The sequence below is a fragment of the Hyperoodon ampullatus genome, assembly GCF_949752795.1.
Source record: "Hyperoodon ampullatus genome assembly, chromosome: 3".
Classification (NCBI taxonomy): domain Eukaryota; kingdom Metazoa; phylum Chordata; class Mammalia; order Artiodactyla; family Ziphiidae; genus Hyperoodon; species Hyperoodon ampullatus.
In genome coordinates, this window is record NC_136916.1 from 29,201,128 (window position 1) to 29,214,512 (window position 13,385).

The following is a 13,385-nucleotide window of genomic DNA, read 5'->3' on the forward strand; positions in this document are numbered from 1 at the left end:
TCCAGCCCCTGGCAGCCATGGTTCTACCCTCTGGTTCCATGTGTTCAGTTTTTTTAGATTCCACATATAAGTGACATTGTGTAGTTTTTTGGGGGTCCTGTCTGACTTATTTCACTTAGCATAATGTTCTCCAGATTCATTCATGTTGTTGCAAATGGCAGGATTTCCTTCTTTCTTGTGGAATAATATTCCATTGTGTGTGTGTGTGTGTGTGTACCACATTTTTTTATCCATTCATCAGTAGACACGTAGGTTGTTTCCATGTCTTGGCTATCATAAATAATACTCGAGTGAACATGGAGGTGCAGACATATCTTTGAGATCCTGATTTCCTTTCCTTTGTATATATGCCCAGTAGTGGGATTGCTGGATCATGTGGTAGTGAGTGCTATTTTTAATTTTATGAGGAACCTCCACACTTTTCCATAGTGTTCCATTGGCTACACCAATTTACATTCCCACCAATAATACACAGGGGGTCCCTTTTCTTCACATCCTTGCCAACACTCGTTATTTGTTACCTTTTTTTGATAACAATTCTAACAGGTGTGAGGTGATCCTCATTGTGGTTTTACTTGCACATCCCTAGTGATGAGAGATATTGAACATCTTCTCATGTGCCACTTGGCCATCTGTATGTCTTCCTTGGAAAAATGTTTATTTAGGTCTTTTACCCATTTTTTAATCAGAGTTTTTTTTGCTACTGAGTTGTGTGAGTTCCTCATGTTTCGGATATTAACCCTTTATCAGCTACATGATTTGTAAATATTTCCTCCTGTTCAGTAGGTTGCTTTTTCATTTTGTTGATGCTTTCCTTGGCTGTACAAAAGCTTTTGAATGGAATGTAGTGTCCCACTTGTTTATTTTTGCTTTTCTTGCCTGTGCTTTTGGTGTCATATCCAAAAAAATTGTTGCCAAGACCGATGTGTAGGACATTTTTTCCTACATGTTTTTCTGTAGTTTTACGGCTTCAGGTCTTACATTTAAGTCTTTAATTCATTTTGAGTTGGTTTTGTATATGATGTAAGATAAGGGTTCCATTTAATTCTTTTGCATGTGGCCATCAGCTTTCCCCACACTGTTTATTGAAGAGACTGTCCTTTCCCCCTTAAGTATTCTTGGCAGCCTTGTTGAAAATCAGTTGATCATAAATATACAGGTTTATTTCTGGGCTCTCAATTCTGTTCCATTGGTCTATATGTCTGTTTTTATGCCAGTACCATACTTTCTTGATTACTATAGCTTTTTAAAGTAGTTTGAATCAGGAAATATGATGCTTCCACCTTTGTTCTTCGTTCTCAAGATTGCTTTTGCTATTCAGTGTCTTTGTGGTTCCATACAAATTTTAGGATTGTTTGATGTATTTATGTGAAAAATGCCATTGGAATTTTGATAGGAATTGATTACATTGAATCTGTAGATTGCTTTGGAAATTTTTACATGGAGATTTTCACAGTATTAATTATTCCAATCCAGGAACATGGGGTATCTTTTCATTTTTTTGTCTTTCATTTCTTTCATCAATATCTTAAAGTTTTCAGCTTACAGATCTTTCTCCTCCCTGGTTGGATTTATTCCTAGGTAGTTAATTCTTTTGGATGCAATTGTGAATGGGATTGTTTCCCTAATTTCTTTTTTGGGTAGTTTGTTGTTAGTGTATAGAAATACAGTTGGTGGTATGTCACAAGTCACGTAGGCTTTCTTCTTTGTTCTGCATTCTTTTTTCTCTTTGTTCCTGTAACTGGCTAATTTCATGTAACCTGTCTTCTTCCTTTTGCACAATTAGGTCTGCCAGTGCCCTGTGGTTTTCTCCTTTGTGTCACATTCTACCTGTTTACTGTTGACTTGTTTGACTATTGATTGCCTCCCAATGAGAGCAGAGACTGCCTCATTGAGGCTGAGTAAGCAGTTCCACAGCAGTGCCCAGCATGCAGGAGATAGCTAAAGGAGAGACAGGACATATCTGTTCAATGTGAATTTAAATGGTGCTCAGGAGAGGCCTTTCTGGATGAAGGAATGAAATGAGATTGTGGTTTCAACGGCCATTTCTGATTTTGTCTCATTTGCTCCATTGGTTTTGTTTGTTTTGTTTTGTTTTTTGCTGGTGGGAGATGGATTTTGTTAAAGCTCTTTATATAAAACACACACAAGCTCTCTGTCCTTATTTGTCATCAGTGTTCCCACTTTGTCTTTGCTTTTTTGATGGTCTTTAACTTTGACTTTTAAAATACAAGTGTCTCTTGTTAGAAAGTTCTTCATGTATTATTATGCCATGCAAATCTATATAGTAGTGTGCAAAAAAACTTTTAGTTATTTTGATTATTTCCTGTATATTTTATTATATGTTTAGTATCTCATGTGCTTCTAGGTTACTTGAAAATCCTTTTTGAATTGAGACAAAGCATTAAATAAGCTTATACTTATTTTGTAATAAAAAGCACCGGCCCTAGGTGCTTGGACTTAAGTAGTTGTGGCTCGCAGGCTCAGTAGTTGTGGCTCATGGGCTCTAGAGTTGTGGTGCATGGGCTTAGTTGCTCCGCGGCATGTGGGATCTTCCCGGATCAGGGATCAAACCCGTGTCCCCTGCATTGGCAGGTGGATTCCTAACCACTGCGCCACCAGGGAAGCCCTCAGGTTATCTTTTGAAACTGTGTTTTTGTTTGGGGGGCAGTGTTTTTTTTGTTTTGTTTTTTTTGCCTCTGATTGCCTTGTAAAATATCATTTTTCTTATATTCTCTATACATTATGTAGATAAATTACTATGTATATTGAAAACATTAGAATTGCTGTTACTGAATCATGTGCTTGGTAAATTTTAAGCCATTTTTCCATTGCTTCTCTGTAGGAGGAAATGAATCTCAACCAGAAAGCCAGGAAGACCCCCGGGAAGTACTTAAAAAAACATTGGAATTCTGCTTGTCTAGGTGAGGATGGTAGTGTTTTTCTAGTATCTCATATCTAAGGTGTTGTGCACTGCTACTATCTACAGATGTCATGCTTTATACAGAAGGAGTATCTGTTAACATCTGTGTCTGTACGTCCATCTGTAGGAAGTCGAGATCCCCCCACCCCCATCCCCTGCCCACGGACTTGGACTCTGATGGTGGGGCCATAGGTGGTCAGCCTCACAGGTTTTAGTCCTGGGTCGTGCTGTTGGTCACTTTACTGCTTTTCCATCCTCTGCTGCAGAGGACTGTTGAGGCCAGAGTTGGAGTCACAGCCCCTCTGACAAGTGTTCCAGCCTGAACTGCAAGCACCCTGGGCACCAGCCTTTCTTGACCTTATCACATTTTTCTTACTTTTTCATTCTCTTAGCTGGGTTTCCTTACTTTAAGAAGTTGTATTTCTATTTTTGTTTGTTTGTTTGTTTTTGTTTTTGTTTTGTTTTGCGGTACACGGGCCTCTCACTGTTGTGGCCTCTCCCGTTGTGGAGCATAGGCTCCGGACGCGCAGGCTCAGCGGCCATGGCTCACGGGCCCAGCCGCTCCGCAGCATGTGGGATCCTCCGAGACCGGGGCACGAACCCGTGTCCCCTGCATCGGCAGGCGGACTCTCAACCACTGCGCCACCAGGGAAGCCCCTGTGTTTCTATTTTTAAAAAGCTATTCAAACACTTTTTAGAACAAAGATGAGCTATAAATACATTTTTTAAAAGATTTACCTGCTCATTAATTTTGATTGTATAAAGTGCAGTACACTTTTACTTTTGCTCTCTCTGCCTCCCCAGATGTCTGTGACAAAATCGATGTAAGGTCATAGAGATGGCAAATCGCAGGGGGGGTTTTGAACTCAGCTCTCACTCCAGGGCAGTACCGTACCACACTCGTGCCTCTTGTGAAGCTTCCTTTTAAAGAAGTTGTGAATTAAGACAGATTGTCTTCTTTCTCCAGGGAGAACCTTGCTAGTGACATGTACCTTATATCGCAGATGGACAGTGATCAGTACGTGCCAATCACCACGGTAGCTAACCTGGACCACATCAAGAAGCTCAGCACTGACATGGACCTGATTGTCGAAGTGCTGAGATGTAAGTAGACTGCAGCCCAGGCTGCATCGTACGTGGTCTTGACAGCATTTTTCTTGCCAGTGTGATGCTTAGATTCACAGCCATTCGTGCTAAGGTACCCGGCCTGGCGTCACAGATGGGCCATTGTAGGTTTTCTAGCAGGTGTGCGGTGGTATCTCATTGTAGTTTTAATTTCTGTTTCTTTAGTGCCTGATGACACTGGGCAGTCTTTTCATGTGCTGCCTTTCTGAGCTGTCTGTTCAGATGCCCCACCCCCACCACTTTTTTTTTTAATTAGTTTTATTACAGGTGAGATTTGAGGAGCGTGTATTTGTGTGCAATTTGAGATGCACGTATCTGTATTTGTCCTTATTGGAGATGTGATTTGCAAATACATTCTCCCAGTCTGTGGCTTCTCTTTTTGTTCTAATAATGTCTTTTGAAAAGCAGAGTTTTCATTTTTTTTATATAGTCCAATTTATTAATTTTTTTCTTTTATGGATCTTGCTTTTGATATTGTGCCTAAGAAATCTTTGCTTAATTCAGGGTCACAAGGATTTTCTCCTAGAAGTTTTAGTTTTAGGGTTTACATTTTTAGGTCTGTGATCTATTGTCAGCTGATTTTTGTATGTGGTATGAGCTCTCTACCCCCTTGCATGTGAATGTGCTGCTCTTCCAGCCCATTTGTTGAAAACACTCTGCTTCTCCACTGCACTGCCTTTGTGCCATTGTGAGAATCATTTATCCCTGTATGTGTGGGTTTCTCTCTGGGTCGTATGTCTGTCCTCGATCTATTTTGTCTGTTTTGATGCCATTGCTGCAGTGTCTGGATGGTACTGGCTTTTTTTTTTTTTTTTTTTTTTTGCGGTAGGCGGGCCTCTCACTGCTGTGGCCTCTCCTCTTGCGGAGCACAGGCTCCGGAGCACAGGCTCAGTGGCCATGGCTCACGGGCCCAGCCACTCCGCGGCATGTGGGATCCTCCCAGACCGGGGCACGAACCCGCGTCCCCTGCATCGGCAGGCGGACTCTCAACCACTGCGCCACCAGGGAAGCCCGGTACTGGCTTTTATAGTTCATCTTAGAGTAGTTGCAAAATCTCCAGCTTTGTTTTGGCTCTTCCAAATGCTTGGCATTTCCATGTGAATTTTAGAATCGACATTTTGGTTTTTCAAAAGGTCCTATTGGTATTTTTACTGGGATTACCTTAAATCTATAAATCAATTTGGGGAGTATTGACATTTTAACAATATTGGGTTTTCCAATTCATGAACATAGGATATCTCTCCATTCATTTAGAAAAATCTTAAAAATTTTTCTCTTGGCAATGTTTTGCAGTTTTCATAGTGCAGGTGTTTCATATCTTACCAGATTTATAACTAAGTATTTCATATTTGGGCATAAATATTTTTATTTCAATTTCTAGGTGTTCGGTGCTAGTATGTAGAAATAAAATTTATTTTTGAATATTAATCTTGTATACTTAAACCTTTTGAAACTCACAATTCTAGTTTTTTATGGAAATTGTATCAGATTTTCTACATAGAGCTCAGCTTGAATGAAAGTGAATGAAAAGGTTACCTTCTTACACCCGGTCTGGGTGCATGTAATTTCTATTTCTTGCATTATTGCCCTGGCTTAAGCCTCCAGTGCTGTGTTGAGTAGAAGTGGGGAGAGTCAGCATCCTTGCCTTGGCCCATCTTCTAGTAAGAAAGATGCTAGACGTTGGTTTTTTTTGTAGGTGAGGAGGTTTCCCTTCTATTCTTAGTTAGCTGAGAATTTTTATCAGAAATGAATGTTGGATTTTGTCAAATGCTTCTGCATCTATGAGATAGTTGTGTGGGTTTTTTTTGTTGTTTTTTAGCCCATTAATATGGTGAATTACATTGCTTATTTCTTTTGGTAAACCAACCTTGCATTACTGAGAAAAATCCACTTGTCATTCATTATGTATTCCCATCTTTATATATTGTTAGATTCAACTTGGCAAAATTTGGTAAGAATTTTTATTGTTCATGGGAGATATTGGTCTATAGTTTTCTTGTTGTGTAATGCCTTTGTTTAGTTTGGGTATCAAAGAACTGCTGGCTTCATAGGTTGAATTGGAAAGTACTTTCTTAAGTTCAGAAGAGTTTGTACTATAGAATTGTTATTTTTTTCTTGACATTTGGTAGGATTCTCCAGAAACCACATGGGCCTTGAGTTTTCTTTTCTCACGGATCCTACTTCCCAAAAGTTAGCTTTGGTACTAAGGGATGTTTCCATTTCTGATGTTGGTAATATATGTCTTCGTGGTGGTACACAGCTCTGAGCCCTGATTTTGATCCTGGTGTGCTATGACCTGCGTCTGCATGTGATAGAATTTCATAGAGTGACACCAAAAAACAAAATCTAACAAAAGGAGATAAGGCAAAAGCTGGTGAAACCTGAGTTGGGCCTGTCCCCGTGCTGGCAGTGTTGACCTTTGTTTCGATGGTGGATTGTGGTCATGTAAGATCCATCGTTAGGGAAGACTGAGTGAAGGGTGCTTGACAACTTCTGTGAGTTCAAAATTAAGTCGTAAGGAGACAGGAAAGTGTCTTGTTTTGGGGACTTGTAGAAAGAGAAAGTCTCTAGCCCTGCATTGTGACCAACTTGGAGTTGTTTGAGCTGTGGAGAACCTGTGTCATAGCGTTACCTCTGTTACAGCTCCCACAGGGCTCCCCAGAGCCCCTAATTGTAATGTGCAAGATTGGTCTAAAACCTTTTGATAGCTTGTGTTAAGCTATCAAGACTTTTGATAGTTTTCCCATTGTATACGGCTTTCTTTAATGCGTCTGGCGATGTAGTCTAACACGTCCCGCTAGAGTATCTACGTTAGGTCACGATGTAGTGCAAATGGTTGATTTGTTTTAATATTTGTGTATCATCCATTTCTCTTCTCTTTACAGCTTTACCTTTAGTCCAAGTGGATGAGAAGGGAGAAAAAGTAAGGCCAAATCAGAATCGTTGCATAGTAATATTACGTGAAATACCTGAATCCACCCCTGTAGAAGTAAGTCATTTCTCCTCTGAAGGAAACTTGGACTTTTTTGGGTGGGTTTTTTGTTTGTTTCTGTGGTTTTTGGAAGATGTATTTTAAAGCAAAAATACGTACAGTAACGCTTTTTCCCCAAGATTTACACACTCTCATAGTTACAGTGTGATTCACTTGTAAGAGTGCTTCTCAAACTTTTTGGTCTCAGGACTCCATTACACATTTCATGCTGAAAAAAGTAGTGAGAGTTTATGGTAACTTCAGTATTTAAAAGTTAGAAAGAGAAAAGGTTTAAATATTTATTCATTTTAAAATAAGAATAGTAAACCAACAAGTTGAGACAGAGAACATATTTTTATGTTAAATCACTTTCCAAAACAAATTTTCACGATGAGAAGGATGCAGGGAACACCAGTGTGGCCTGTGCTTGATTTGAGCCGACGTGCCAGTATCGGTGCATTTCTGGGTTTAATTTGACTGGTTGATCTTTTCATTATAAGTCATATTTTTCTGTTTCTTTGTGCGCCTGGCAAATTTTGAATGAATGCCAGGCATTTTGGATTTTATTTTATTGGGTACGGAGTGTTTTTGTACTCCTTTCTGTACATGTTCTTGAGCTCTGTTTTGAGGCTCAGTTAAGTGACTTGGAACTGGTGGAAGCAGACTGGCCTCCCCCTGGGGCAGTGCTTCCTGAGAGCTCCACCTGATGTCCTGTGTTAGGATTGTTTTACACTCAGGCTAGTGGAGACACTCCCCGATCCCGGAGAGCTCTAGGGGAAACCTCTCATCACTTCAGGTTGCTGTTTCCTGAACACAGAGCCCTGGGGGGAACCCCTGAGCTCTGCAGCTTTGGGCTGGGCCCGTGCCCACCCTCCTGGCACCACAGCCTGGAAGCCCCATATGTGAGTCAGGCACTCGTGGACCCGTCTGTACCTGTCCCTCTCAGGGATTGCTGTCCTGCATGGCCCGAGGTCCACTGTCTGAAAAATGCTATTTCATATATTTTGTCTTTTGTTTGTAATTATTTCATGTGGGAGGGTAAATGTAGTCCATCTTGGCTGGAAGCAAAAGGCCAGCAAATTTTTAGATTTCTTAAATAACCTTTCTCTGCCTCCAAATTGTATAGTTATTAGCTACTGGTAAAATAAAGTATTTTCCTATTAATTTAGTTTCTGGTCTCTTAGGAGTCAGGAAAGCTGTCAGTGGGTTGTGAATTTTATTTCCTGTGACAGTGGGATCCTAATTCTGGAAGCCACACTGGACTCCTCAGCCACCTTGAGAGAGGGCCCTGGACTTCGGTGTGCTGGGGTTGTCTTCTAGGCATCTGTCCTTAAGAGTGGGCACCGTGTTTCTTTGGTGAGGACAAACAGTGGCATAGTTGAGAATTAATTTCTAACCTCTCTGTTTCCTGTAGGAAGTAGAAGCACTATTTAAAGGAGATAACTTACCGAGATTTATTAACTGTGAATTTGCCTATAATGATAATTGGTTTATTACATTTGAAACAGAAGCAGATGCACAACAGGTAAGCTCTTTCTCCCCCTACCCCCCACCCTGTTCTGCCACAAAGGACAGAGGTTACCAGTACTTAGCAGTCAGTACATAGTGGGACTAAACGTGGGCATGGAGATTACGATCACATGTGGTGTTGAGTGTGAACATAAGGTGCAGGGAAATCAGGTTGAAGAAACCTAAATAGGTGTGTGTGTAGACAGTTTTGTAGCGATGTGAAAAGCATAGACGTTATTTTCTAAGGACATGTAAGACAGGCAGCCTAGGAAAACTGGTTCTTTTCTTATCTCTGTACAGATAAAGGTTTTAATATTTGGAAAAGTGTTTGGGAAAATTGAACCTAACTCTAACTTTCCCTGGGCAACCTTGTATTACAAGGTGCGTGAAAAGGCATTGAGAAGCTCTGTGAGAGGCTTGGAGTTCAGACGGCTCCCTGCCCTTGAAGGAAGCATCATATGCAGGGGAAACTCTAGCCTGCGTAAAGGAATGGTAGTAGAGTATGAGGCGTTAACACGGTGAGGCTGCTGTGGGTTCAGAAGAGAGAAGCAAGAATCTGAAAGATGGGTCTTAACTGGATGGAAGGGAAAGAAGGACTAGGAGGAGCAAGGTGATGGGAGGTGAGAAAAGGCAGGTCTGTGGGGCAGGTGCAAGCCCCCCTTACCTGTGTGGGGAATATGGCCTGAGGCTGAGTCACATGGGTCAGAGCCTTCGGTGTTATGTAGGAGAATTTGGAGCAGAATCAGGAGCTTCACAAATAATGACTTTTGAATATTGCGATCCTAATCCTTTCATTTCCTAAACTGTAATTCCAAGTTCATATTGGGGTTATTACTAGGACCTTGGTATCAGTTGTTTTCCCAGGTAAGGATTCTTAGCCTATGATCTGTGGGATGCTTTTATGGTTTCTATTAACACTTATAAAATTGTATACAAATACTGTTCATGAGAATTTTTTTCCTTTTTTTCTTTTTTATTGATGTATAGTCAATTGACAATATTACATTAATGAGAATTTTGGATAGGGGCTCCATAGCTCTTATCAGGATCTTTTAAGGAATCTGTGACCCAAAAAGGTTTAGAATCACTGTGCTAGGTCCTGTCCACCATATTTTAACTATATAATTGCTTATTTGAGGTGCTGAATTAATTATAGGTTCATCTTATTTATAAAATCAACACAATGGTGTTATGAATGATTTTGTCTTCAGGCTTACAAATATCTGCGAGAAGAAGTCAAAACTTTTCAAGGAAAACCAATTAAGGTAAGCAAGACCATTGGTTATACTTTATCTGCAAACCAGCGTCCTTAAGTGTTCTAACAGAAACTTACATGTTTTCAAACAGGCACGGATAAAAGCGAAGGCAATAGCTATAAACACATTTTTGCCAAAGAATGGCTTTAGACCTCTGGACATGAGCCTCTACACACAGCAGCGCTACACCGCATCGTTTTACTTACCTCCAGTCTACAGCCCCCAGCAGCAGTTTCCTCTCTACAGCCTGATTGCCCCCCAGACATGGTCAGCGACACATAGCTATCTTGATCCGCCCTTGGTGAGTCCTGGCTTCACTGGAAGCTTCTATGGCAGACAACCCTGTGGCAGACACTGGGTGCTTTGGAGAATAAGATCTTCCTCTAACGGGAAACCAATACGGATGCCGTTTGCCATAGTAAAACAGGCCTTCAAGTTCTCTGGTGGATTTTCAGTTTAATTGGGAGATAAATATGGAACTGTGTAAATTTTAAAAAACCTTTCCAATAATGAGATCCCGATTTTTGCCTGGTTTGCCTCCCCTCCTGTCTAGCAGTTCCTTTCCTAAGCTGTGTAATCCCTAGAAAAACACAAAATGTGATTACGAGTTGTAGGCTAGCGGGGTCCTTCTGAGCACAGAGGGGAATCCAATGGGACATGGTTTGAAGGAGAAAAGGGTGTTTAATAGGCTTGTAACAATCCAGGACAAGTGGAAGGCATATAGACAGGCCTCGTTTTATTGCGCTTTGCAGATACTCTGTTTTTTTGGTTTTCTTTCTTTCTTTTTTTTTTTTTTTTTTTTTTTACAAATTGCAAGTTATGGCAACCCCGTATTGAGCAAGTCTTTTGGTGCCATTTTTCCAACAGCATTTGCTTACTTTGTGTCTCTGTGTCACATTTGGTAATTCTCACAGTATTTCAAACTTTTTCATTATTATTATATTTGTCATGGTAATCTGTCGTCAGTGATCTTAGACTCACTGAAGGCTCAGAGGATGATTAGCAGTTTTTAGCAATAAAGTATTTTTTCATTAAGGTGTGTACATTGTTTTTTTAAGGTATAATACTTTTGTACACTTAGATGATAGGATAGTGTAAACATAATTTTCATGCTCACTGGGAAACCAAAAAATTTGTGTGACTTGCTTTATTGCAACATTTGCTTTGTTGCTGGAACTGAACCCACGGTATCTCTGAGGTCTGCCTGTACTGTCTTATAAGCTTTATTTCTCACACCAGCCCTACAGCTGGCTGGAGTGATTAATTTTTACAGATTTTGGCCTGTTTAAGGCCTGTGGTTAGACTCAATAGATGTGTAATGGATCCATCACTTTTCTCCAGCTGTGCTGCTGTAGATGTTAGCGTGATTGGCGGGCCATGTCTGGCAGTTGCAGGAGTCTGATGGAGCGGGATGTGAGAATCAGGGCTGCTCTGCGGAGGGCGGGCCATGGGGAAGGTTGTGGTCAAAGAGCAGGAACTGAGTAACCCTGAAGGTATGGCTGTGGCCAAGTCAGGGGGAGTCGGGACCACTGATGGTGAGAGGGCAGGCATTGGGGAGGGAGCATTGGTGCACCTGGGTACCTGGTGCCTGTTTTGCACAGAATGTCAAGATGCGTGTCCAGGAAAGGCACACGTCAGACAGGCGACAGTTGTGTGAATCTCTGAGTATTTCTGAGCTAAAGCAGAGGCTGAAGCAGGGACTGGGAGGGGAGGTTGGTAAGGTCTGTCAGGGCCAGACCGTCCAGGCCTTGAGTGTGTCCTGAGGCATGAGGGCCGGGAGGATGGATGGGGAGGAGGGACAGCCCTCAGGAGCCCAGGGCCAGCGTGGGACGAGAGCAGTGAACACATAAGGTAGCGCTCCGTCTCTGTTGAGTGAATCCTTATGGTAAGAAAACACACTGCTGTTTTGAAATCCTCACTGTGTTCCGTGGAAGTGTACTGAGAGCCATGTAGTTAATGTATCGTGAGCAAGGAAATCTTCAAGGGGAATAGCATCCGTCAATTCTTGGTTGAATGATTCCTCCAAAGGAGTCTCACTGCTGTGCTTGTTTTTCTAATCTCTCTTAATCGTATTTGTCCCTGCCCCAAGTGGGGGCCCTCGCTTCCTGGGCGGTAGTCTGGCCGTGCGGCTGGTTCCTTTGATCTGGCTGGGCCGCGGAGGCCCATTGTAAAACAGACTGCGTCATTTTGAGCAGAAGTGACAAGATGAGGCCTATTAATTCTCAGCAAGTTGTGCAACCAATTTATTTTTAAACTCTTGAGCAAAATTACTTAAATACCAGGGTTTTATATGTAAAATTACAGGTATGAAATGATTCGTCTCAATTGTTCTTATCATGATTTACAATCTTCAAACTCTAGTTCTGGTGTGATAGATGTATTTCTGAATATATGGTAGTTCCTCAGAAGAGCTTTGGAGATCTTAACACAGTTTTTTGGAGATTTTTTTCTTGTTGCTTTTTAATTTATTTTTGGCTGTGTTGGGTCTTCGTTGCTGTGCTCGGGCTTTCTCTAGTTGCGGCGAGCAGGGACTACTCTTCGTTGCAGTGCTCAGGCTTCTCATTGTGGTGGCTTCTCGTTGCGGAGCACAGGCTCTAGACGTGCGAGCTTCAGTAATTGCGGCACGCAGGCTCAGTGGTTGTGGCTCATGGGCTCTAGAGCACAGACTCAGTAGTTGTGGTGCACGGGCTTAGTTGCTCCATGGCATGTGAGATCTTCCTGGACCAGGGCTCAAACCTTTGTCCCCTGCATTGGCAGGTGGATTCTTAACCGCTGCACCACCAGGGAAGTCCCCTAACACAGTTTTAGCTGCATCTTTCTCCCTCAGCATTTCCCTTTTATTGCTTTCATTTTCTTTTTCAAAATTTGGAATGATTTGTTTTGGTCCTAAGCTGGTTTTAATCATCCTATTACAGCTTTTGGTTAGCTCTAGTTAAGAGGAATTGCCGGCTTTTTGTCTTTTCCTTTTCCTTTTCCCCAAACAAGGAGTGGCCTATTCGTATCTCTCAATTTAGTGAAAATGTAAGGTGGGAACCGGGTGGCGCCAAGGAGTTAAATGCCTTTGAATCCATCAGGGAATGTTGTTTATACAGAAATTGTTTGAAGCCACATGTTCAGAATCCAGAAAATAGGAGTGATCACTCTTTTCATGATTTATAAAAAAGAACTATTTCAACACTAAGTTCTATCTTATTTTTGTTGTGACTAGATTTTTTAGTAGTTGGTTGATACTTTAAAATTCTGTACTTAATATTTTTAATGTTTTAAGATTATATTTAGGATTGTATCTTTTAAGGGCACTGTGATCCTCTTTAATTTTCTTCTGACATATGTATATGTTTATGAAGTATATCGCCATAAATTGTGACTTGGGACATAATTGTTAATGAACTGAAAATATCGTGATACTCAGCAAGACTTGCATGCAGGTGAGGCTAAAAGGGCACTCTCAAAGGCTGTGATTGTGAAATAGGTCCCTAAATACCCCCAAGATTGAGAGCTTTGATGGATTTTATTAAAGTCATCAGGAATGAAGAGTTGCTGACTTGATGTCGGCACACCGGGGGTGTCAGTCTGGGCACCGGGACGACAGTGTGGGATC

General features: G+C 41.4%; 1 protein-coding gene across 2 annotated transcripts in view; it reads left to right on the top strand.

Moving 5' to 3' along the window:
- LARP4B (La ribonucleoprotein 4B) overlaps positions 1-13,385 on the top strand; it is a gene marked incomplete at both ends in the record, with an annotated part of 54,500 nt that overhangs the window by 31,998 nt on the left and 9,117 nt on the right. For both annotated transcript variants that reach the window (XM_079699524.1, XM_079699525.1), the window contains 6 exons: positions 2,846-2,924; positions 3,891-4,027; positions 6,934-7,037; positions 8,434-8,544; positions 9,740-9,793; positions 9,876-10,085. In XM_079699524.1, coding sequence (XP_079555650.1) covers positions 2,846-2,924; positions 3,891-4,027; positions 6,934-7,037; positions 8,434-8,544; positions 9,740-9,793; positions 9,876-10,085 — 695 coding nt within the window. The remainder of the gene's footprint in view (positions 1-2,845; positions 2,925-3,890; positions 4,028-6,933; positions 7,038-8,433; positions 8,545-9,739; positions 9,794-9,875; positions 10,086-13,385) is intronic.